The sequence below is a fragment of the Rhea americana genome, unplaced genomic scaffold (assembly GCF_003343005.1).
Source record: "Rhea americana isolate MKP2758 unplaced genomic scaffold, rheAme1 scaffold_331, whole genome shotgun sequence".
Lineage (NCBI taxonomy): Eukaryota > Metazoa > Chordata > Aves > Rheiformes > Rheidae > Rhea > Rhea americana.
The window spans coordinates 57,631-67,213 of record NW_028186459.1 but is presented as its reverse complement, the minus strand read 5'-3'; the positions used below and the strand labels follow the sequence as shown (position 1 = coordinate 67,213).

Genomic DNA, 9,583 nt, shown 5'->3' with positions numbered 1-9,583 from the left:
GCGCTGCTGCCCGGCCTTCGCCGGCGCTGCGGCGGGGAGCCCCGGCGGCAGGAGCCAGCTGCCCCCGGTGCGGCACAACCGCCGCCACTCGTGCACCCCCAAGACGAGAGAAAGAGAGCGACAGCAAGAGAGAAAGCAAGAAAACAAGCAGAAGCACGCGCGCGTCTCCAGGCGCTGCTCGCTGGCCCAGCGGCGCTCCCGGCCCTTCCTCCCACGCTCACCATCGGCCAGCCCCGCGGCCCCGCTCCCGCTTTTACGGCCTCAGCGGGGCCAGCTGGGCGCCCGCCCCTGGCTCGTGCTCCGGCTCCAGCCCTTAGCCCAACTCCAGCGCTTATCCCGGGACAGCGCTCGCCCCACACCCCCCAAGGGGAAGCAGCCCAGCCCAGCCCGGCCCGGCCACTAGGGCAGGAGGCAGAGCCAAACTGCAGAGCGCAGCACAGCTAACAGTGCCTGCTTCCCGGGGGTCAAAAGGCAGGTTTTAGTCATCCCCAGCAGCTGGGGTGTTCCCTGGCCCGCTGCACTCAGTGACTAATGCAGGCAACCTGTGTTGATCAGCTCAAGTGCTGCCACATGGGTTTGCCTTCATTTACGCAAGCTGGTTGCATTAAAACCAGTTTAAACTAAGTTTTATGGAAATCATCTTATATTAAAACTGTGAGTGTTGAGTGTGGTGAGAAGAGTGGAAACTGGTGTTGTGGCCCCGCGATGCACCGTGCGCAGGGATGCGGCAGGGCTGCCGGTGCCGGCACGCCGCGAGCCACGGCACACACCTGCCGAGGGGCTGCTGGCCAGCACCGAGCATCCGAGCATCCGCATCGGCTCCGCTTTCTCTTTCATTTTCTGAGGCTGGAGCCGCCTCCGTGCCCTCGGCAGGACCCTGCGCAGCCCCAGCCGCATCACTGCCGAGCAAGCGCGGGAGCCGCTGGGATTTCGGATTGTCGCGGGAGGGAGAGGGAAGTTTTCCTGCCTCTYGGTCTGGCACGTGAATGCTCTGGAGCTCCATGCTTGCTTTTGAAGGCTAGTAAACACAGCATTCAAAACAACACACAGGCAGCCCTTCCGTAAACGAGGACGCTGCTTGCATAATAAACTAATAAAAATAACCTGCATTCTAGCCTGCAAAGAACGCTATTGCTTTCAAAACAAGCAGCGTTTTGTGTGATAATTGAAAGCAGAAAATTCTCAAGACAYGGGATTGAGTATTTTTCTTGGACTGAAGCTAGACGCTGAGAACACATCTCTATTTTGAGAGCAGCGAAATCTCCGATGTTGCCAGGCACGATTAACGTAAGAGGGGACGCCGCGCGACCTAACCGGGGCCGCTCGCTGCAGCCCCGCGCGGGTCCCTGCTCGGGAGCCGCCCCGGCGCGTGCCCGCAGCTCGGCCGGGAGCGGGACCGGCCGCGGGGCGCCGGGGCGAGCGCCCGCCGCGGTTCTGGCCGGGCTGCGAGGGGTGCGGMGGAAGCAGGGCGGCTGCAGGAGCGAGACCGGGTTGCGCGTGCCCCGGTCCTGCCGGCGGTCCCCAGCACGTCACCGTCGCCCGGGTGCAGGCGCCTGCGGGGGCGAGCGGAGGCGGGTTGTGATTTGTGGCCGCTTTTGGATCCCGGCGCTGATTGCTGCCGTGGTCCCGGCGCCGGGGCACGCGCTGCTCACCGCCCCGGCTCTCTCTTGCCGTTCCAGTTAGCGCTGAGCTCAGCCAGGGCTGCGCGAGAGGCTGCGACCTGTGCTCCGAGTTCAACGGGTGCCTGAGATGTTCCCCCAAGCTCTTCATCCTGCTGGAGAGGAACGACATCCGACAGATCGGGATTTGCCTGCCGTCTTGTCCACTGGGATACTTTGGCCTTCGCAATACGGACATGAACAAGTGCATCAGTGAGTACCGGGGCCGGGAGGGAGAGGCAGGGCTCGGCTCGGGGCGCCAGTGCCTTGGGGCAGCGCGTGCCGCCCTGCTCGGGCAGGAGGAAATGCCGTCATTACGTCAAGGGGAGGAGACGGTGCTGAGCGCCCCAGGGATCCACCCGGGGAATGATCCCCGCAGGACGGCTCCCGGCGGCGATGCTCGCGCGCGCGCTGCCGTCGGCACGGCTGTGCCGGGGCTGGGGTGAGCAGGGCACCGCCCGGGAGGCGGCGGAGGAGGGTGCTCCAAGGAGCCTCCGTCTCCCCCGCTGCCCGCTGATAGCTCCTGCCAAACCAAGGTCAAGAAGAGCGGTAAAATTAATTCATCTAGGCTTGGAAAAGCTCATATAAATTGCCAGCAGAGAGGGAGAAATTGCAGGATATTGGCCTATCCGTGACATGAAAAGCCTATGGATTAGGTTTAGCTCGGTTGGTTAGAGCAYGGTGCTAACAATGCCAAAGTCAGGGGTTCAATCCCCGTATGGGCCAGTTGTTTCCCTGCTGAGCAGGGGGGTTGGACTAGACGAGCTCCAGAGGTCCCTTCCAACCTTACTGATTCTATGATTTCTGTCCTGCTCCCCTGTTTGGGGGGCAGGCTTAGCTCGGTTGGTTAGAGCGTGGTGCTGCTAATGCCAAGGTCGTGGGTTCAATCCCCGTATGGGCTATGCTGAGGGTTGGACTAGATGATCTCCCGAGGTCCCTTCCAACCTTACCATCCTACGATCTGTGATGTACACTGCCTGTACATCAGCCCCTCCGGGCAGCTCCCGACTGCTGCGTTGGGCTCGGTCTCAGACAACCCCTGCGATGTGTGTGCTGCCGGCACGGCTGGTCGTCCTGCAGAGCAGAGTGCCAGCGGCAAAGTCGCCAGGGCTGGCTTTCCCTCTAGCAATATGCTCCCACCTTGCAGATACCCTGAGGACGTGACTATCTTGCCGGGCGTTTGGGTAGCTCTGTTACCAGACTGCCAGGCTGGCATCCTCTTTCTTCAGGAGGAAGCCGGAGGGAAATCTGAAGAATTACTTGCACAAGTACCTTTTCTTCTGTCTTCTGCCCGTTCCCTGTAAATAAGCAGCTGCCTGAAAGGGATCCTTGGCCTGGAGCTGCCTCTTTCAGCCAGAGCACCAGAAAGGAAGCTGGACATGGAAAAATGCGATCATTTCCCTGGCAGCTTCATGCAAACCACCCTCATGGCCAGCTTTCCAGCTAACTCAGTTTCTTTGCAGCCTATACTGAAGCTGCAGCTGAAGGAGTTGATACCAGCCTTTGTTCTTTGCACTTTTCCGCTTTGGCTGACTGATGCTCAAGCTGAACACCAGCCCAAACCCTTTCCACCCTGCCTGATTTCGATCTGGCGGTGGCTGCTGTTGGCTCTGAGAGCTGCAGCACAGTGGCTCTGCCCTGCACCCGGGAACAGTGCAAAGAAAACTGACTTCTAAGTAGCACAAGTCAGCCTGGCAGGACATTCAGAGACTCGCCTGGCTGTTTGCAGACCCCTTGGAGCCAGGAGCGAGCTCTAGTTAGCTGTCAAGGGTGTCCCGAGCCTTTTGGGGTTAGCTCCACCTGCTCCTCGCCTGCCGGACTCGGGTCTGCACGCAGGTGCCTGGGCTCGGCTCGGCGTCGCGGCCTCGCTCCGTACGCAGCACGCGGTAGCCTGGCCTGCCAGCTGGTTTGCTCACATCAGACTGTGTGATGGCTTTGTTTTTTCTTCCCAGAATGCAAAATTGAGAACTGTGAGTCCTGTTTCAGCCGAAACTTTTGCACAAAATGTAAGGAAGGTTTGTATTTGCACAAAGGGAGATGCTACGTCACGTGCCCCGAAGGCTACTCGGCTGCCAACGGCACCATGGAGTGCGGCAGTCCTGGTAAGCAACGCTCGGGCGGCTGCCACCCACCTTTCTACACGCGTTTTGGGCCCCGTAGCACCTCTAGGCCCCCGCCTGTTCCGTCTGTAAGGAGGCAGTCACTTGTTTGCCTTCTTCTGCTTGCGCTCTTAGCCTTTTCTCCCGGCAGCCGAGGAGTGTAGCATGCCCTCTGCGGTGCGAGCGGCGGTCTGGCCAGCAGAAAYGTGCCTGACCCCCTTCTCCAGTACCTGCTCTGCAGAACAGCGGAAAGGGAACTGTTCGCTCGCTCTTCAGCGGCTGCACGTTTGCACGCACAAAAGCCTTCAGACCTCTCCGCCGCACGGCGCTAGGTTTGCCGTTGCAGCGTAAGACGCAGTTTCYGTGCGGCCGCCCCAAAGGGGCACGGGGGGCCGGAGGCTGCCCGCCTGCCCCGTCTCGCGGCAGCGTGCTCGGGGCGACGGCCCGCGGAGCCCCAGCGCTCGGGAGCCGCGAGGGCAGCACCGCACCCGTGACTCGGGGGCTCTGCGTGCGCTGGGGAGGAGGGTGTCTCGCAAACCGAAGAAGCTGCTGGGGAAAGGCGCGCCTCCTCCAGCGTGACGCGGGGAGGGATGCGGGAGGGCCGCGGCGGTGCGGAGGGGCTCSCGGGCGGCGGCGGCCGGGGGAGGATGACGCCCGGCCCCTCCCGTGATCCGGCAGCGCAGTGTGAGATGAGCGAGTGGGGCCCCTGGGGGCCCTGCTCCAAGAAGAGGAAGCTGTGCGGCTTCAAGAAGGGCAACGAGGATCGGACGCGGAGGATCCTGCAGGCCCCCGCCGGGGACGCGTCCCTGTGTCCCGCCACCACGGAGGTGCGCAGATGCACCGTGCAGAAGAGCCAGTGCCCCGACGGTGAGCGATGCTCCGGGGCGGGCGCGCGGCAAGGAGGCGGGCGGGGGCAGCTTGMGCACGAGCGTGGCTTGGCCAGGCTCTCACGAGGCGCACGGGGGTTGCAGTCGGGGCGACTGTTTTGAGGGAAGCTGGTTCTGAGCAGCGACGAAGGGGGAAGGAGGAGCGCTGCGCGCCGTGCCGCGGGGCTCGCTGTGCAGCAGCAAAGCGCAGGTCTCAGTTCTGCTCGAGGCTGAGAAGCACACAGCCGGCCCCAGATTTGAGCTTTCTGCCCCGTTTAAATTTAGGCAACGGCTCTACATATAAGTAAGTCTGGCAGACGGGCCTGCTGTTCCGCCAGCTCCCCGTCCTCGCAGAGGAGGTGCGCGTGCCCGTAGCATGCCCGCCGTGCCGGCTGGCGGGGCGAGCGCGTCCCTTCTGCCGCGGAGCCTCACTGCTGCCCTTCGCTCGACTGCAGGGAAAAGAAAGAAAAAAGAGGAGCAAGGAAGGCAAGACAACGCGAATGGAAGCAGAAATCGGAAAGACACCAAAGATGCTAAGTCTGGCACCAGGAAGAGGAAGAGCAAGCAGAGGGGGGCTGCGCTCCTCGCGACGCCTGCTAGCCCTACCCAATAGCTGCCCCTTTACGTCGCCCGATGGCAAGACTTCGTTGCTGCTATGTATATGAAAGCTTTATTGAACCGGAGCACTGCTACACAGCACGTACACATGTTCAGACAGACAGACATCTATCCCAGACGCGCTCACAGGCCCGGCAGGAACCATGCCCGCAGGTACCTGGGGAGGCTGCGGACGCGCAGCRCGGGGCCGCCCGGGCAGCCCCCCGCCGCGGGGCTGCGGGGGGACGCGCCGGTCCCGCGGGACGCCGCGCGGCAGAGGCGCGGGGTGGGTCAGAGCCAAGAGCACGGGCGCGAGGACTCGCGACAGAGTGCCTCGCTCAAGATCAGCCGCGCAGCCCCGGCACAGAGCGGCTCCCGCCAGGCGGACGAGGCTGGAATTGAATTTCTGCTCTTCCAAATCACGGAGTCCTGCAAAGGCGGCGGCCTCGTTCTCTTCCCCCCATCCTTTATTTTGTGTTTTAAGCTGTATGACTTTATCATTGAGAATACATGTTAAACGTTTGTGATAAGAGGTCAGTGGTATCTGCCCTGAATCTGCTTCAAAGAGTTATTTCAAATTAAAAAAAAACAAAAAACAAAATGACAACCAGCTTCCTGAGCGTGTGGTTCATGCCTTGGCCCCTATGGAGGCTGGTGTCCCACYGGACAGAGACTCGCTTGTGGAGGGGAAACTCTCAAAAGCTTTAAGAAAATCCCAGAAAACGTTGCCAGCTGCATTGTAGCCACAAATCAGCCATAATTCACTCTCAGAATCCCAGCTGTGTTCCAATAAGCCCCCTGAGGAATTTCCCATTAAAGGATCCAGTTAACATGCAGCAAATTGAGAAAATGAGAGGTTACAACAAACCACAGGTTGCTTAAACATTGCGACTTTGCCTGTGCAGTCACAGCTACCAGGCGCCGTTCCTGGGCTCGGGACACACTCGTCCATCTGTCCAGGCACCGCTCAAATGCATGGTAGGAGGGGATGAAGCGGGAGGGGGAAGGCACAGTTCAGGCTCTGCAGAGGAAACACAAACTTTCACGTTTGATAGAAACTACTGGTCTCCGTGTCACCAACCGGAATTTCCTGATCCAGCACAAACGCTCCTTCTCGGCAAGAACTGATGCCTGGGCAGAGGAACCAGGATGAAGACTGGGCCGGACAGAGAATTAGTGAGCCTGGAGTGGAGCGCACACTCCAYGCTGCCTTTCTTCACATATATCCTTGACAGTGTAATGAGGTGGCATATTGCTCAGTTTCCCTTATATTTCAAAAAGAGCTTCCGTGATATAAATATCTGCATACGTTTAATTCCTTTAAAGTTCAGCAAAAAATCTCTGATCTCGAGAAACGGAGCCGGTGAGCTGCTGTGGTTCCCACGGGCGAGCTGCTGGAATTCCTGGCTCCCGGGAAGGCAACGACTCCAAGGCTAAGCTTGGGGAATGAAGTTAGCACTCTGCTTGCTTCTGTACCAGCTTCGCTGCCTCGTGGGTATGGCAGAGGGCAGGAAGAGCCGGGAGCACGCTGAGCACCTGCGGGAGACGGCTCCCCGCCGTGCGGCGTGCACGACCCCTCGGTCYGAGAATTTGCCTTCCCCTGCTAGGCCAGGGCTGGGGCTCTTGTACGGGGGGTGCGCGTCCTAGTGCGCTTACGGAGAATTCGGACCGTTACAATTCTAGCAAAAGACAGCAAAACCCTTTCCTTGCCCCGTTCACTTTGCTGCTATTTTGGCTTAGTTCAGCATGTGGGAGCTGCATAGCTGTTTCAGCTCCAGAGCTGTACCAAGCTCTCCGTGACTGCTTTGCTGGAAGCAAAGCCTTTCAGCCCATCATCCACTTTATGTTTAAGTAAACAAGAAGCCGTTATATCTTTTAAAGGGGATTCCATTTCAGCACAATGATAAACGACCAGCATACCAAGCAGAGAGAGAAAGAGGTTCTTAAAAGTCATCCTTCGAATTGTTTATGGATCATGTTCAGACGATTCCTGAAGGCCTCCCAGTTGAAAGATCAGATCTCACTTTATTTTCTAGCCTCAGCTAGCCTGTGAGATAAGTATTTTGTTTGTGTCATGGCATTGCATGTAACCAGAATATTTTTTTCCCTTCTGCTATTTAGCAGCAATAATGAGTAACCCTTTCATGAACCTCAGCTTGCTAATTCATACACTACTCCTCCTTCCCTCCTGCTTCAGTATCTCAATCCAGTTCTCAACATGGATTAAAGAGAAGAGAGAGTGCATTAGCAATGTTTTATACTACTAAGGTTCTGCCAACTGACTGGATTCCCTACAGTAACTCATGTCAATATTAGCATAAATATTTCAAAACTAAACTACCTATAATAAATCAACACAACATATTTTAAAGAACATGCTAGAGTTTTTAGAAAAACTGAGCTTCTCCTTTCTGTTGTACCCTTTTCCCTTCTTTCYTCCTTTTCATAGCACAACAGGGAAAAAAGGGAGAAGGGCAAAGGAAAGTTTAAAATGTATATTAAGAAAATCCAAGATTTTTAAGTAAGTTGCTTTTAAAATGAAATAGTTTTAGAAAAATTAGGAGGAAAATATTTAAAAAAAAAACAAATTTCTTCCTCTTCTTCTTTCAATCAGCTTGAGAATTGTGCTTATTTCCACTCCCAGAGAGCTGGTTTGTTTACAAATTTAGAAGCATTTTGTCTTTAATCAACTTGATTTGCACGCTGGGCTCAACAGTCCAAACTTGAGACTTCCTTACATGGGTTAATGTCATTTCAACTCACATGCACATGAATGCTCTCTTTCAGCCCACCAAATAAAATCTGTTGTGGTGTTCTCTCCATGGCATCACTGTAAAATATGCTTCTTTAAATAAATGGGTTTGCTGAATAAGTTTTGTTTGCTTTATTCACCAAAACTGGGATCAAATCCCAACTGATGAAAAACCATCCGGAGAGTAGGAAAGTCTCTTCTAGTGTAATTTGTCTACTCACTGCCATCCAGAAGTTAAATGTACCTGTATAGATCTCGGCATGGAAATATTACTGCTGCTGGATTCTGCATGGGTTCACATTCTATAATTTGACTACCTATTTGTGGAATTGGACAAGTAGTTGCTAGATATATAGACAGCTAGATAGATAAATCCATCATGAGAAACTCATTTGCACAGAATATGCTTTTATTTATCCTGTTGAACAAATTGATGTTTACCCACTGGAGAGAYTTCTACCCTAAATTTGCAGGATAGTTTCCAGGTAGTTTACTTAGATTTTGGTAATTCTTTCTGCATAATGGGTAGAAAAGGGCAAGGCATATTAACAGCTTACAGTCGTGGGTTTGGAACTGTTTAATTTCTATCTCATTTGCTGAGATTTAGGAGCTGAGACAGACAAATTTCACCAAACACATTGGTTGTATTATGTTCTTACCCTCTCTGTATAATATAAATCCATATTTTTCATCAGCTACAGTCAAATTAAATGTGTGCACACACAATCCTCAAGCAATAATTTACTAGCCCTATACTTCCACGGAGAAAGAGATAATGTATATACTTATTAGCTCATGTTTATGTTAAAATGATTTCTCACTCAGAAGAAATCTTCACTTTGATTACAGGCAACACAGTAGTATAGTGAAACAGGTCATTCTTACTACTATTATTTGGATAATATTGTCTGAAAACATGAGAGGAGATATTTTATATTAAGTCAATAGTCTTCAGAGARAGAAGTGTTAGGGCTAACCCTTAAAAAATCTACTAAAATTACAAAAAATCATATATATATAACAATTCCCTATAAATAAATCACTCCAATGGCATTTCTACACATGATAATGTATTATAACCAACCGAATGCCAAACTATAGTTTGGATGGAGCAGTTYGCCAGAATCTCTATGATTTTTGAAGAGCAGCAGGATCTTAGTGAAGAAAACCAGACAGCCAGGTAGATAATATATTGTTACTTACAGCAAAAGCAAAAATGGCTGGTTAGAATCTTGTCTGCCATTCGTCATTGACATGGCCTGCAAAAGGCCACAGGAAATCGAAGGACACACAAGCCTAAAATATATGGTGCAGCACGTACTGTGTACAGCTTCCTAGAAAAGAAGTCACCTTTCATGACTATTAAAATCATATCACAAAGGTAAAATATTTATACATAAGTGCTTTAACTTACAGATTCCTAATGACCATTTAAGTCCCATAAGAGATGTGCAGCACTGGTGCAACTTGATGGAGCAATGCAGGAGGCTCTATAATTGTGAGAGAACCGCACTGGATGAGTGTGACCAGCTCCTTTATTTCCGAGGGCTCAGTTTGGACGTGCACTGAGCAGCCTGGCTGGTCAATGTCCTTTTTTACCTTCCTGTCTTT

The 9,583-nt window shown here is 53.8% G+C and overlaps 1 protein-coding gene across 1 annotated transcript in view; it reads left to right on the top strand.

The window, feature by feature from the left end:
* RSPO1 (R-spondin 1) overlaps window positions 1-8,085 on the top strand; it is a 16,256-nt gene extending 8,171 nt beyond the window's left edge. Inside the window, exons 5-8 of the mRNA XM_085311084.1 lie at window positions 1,680-1,871; window positions 3,611-3,760; window positions 4,436-4,624; window positions 5,079-8,085. Coding sequence (XP_085167210.1) covers window positions 1,680-1,871; window positions 3,611-3,760; window positions 4,436-4,624; window positions 5,079-5,236 — 689 coding nt within the window. The 3' untranslated portion in view covers window positions 5,237-8,085. The remainder of the gene's footprint in view (window positions 1-1,679; window positions 1,872-3,610; window positions 3,761-4,435; window positions 4,625-5,078) is intronic.
* The last annotated feature ends 1,498 nt before the right edge of the window (window positions 8,086-9,583 follow it).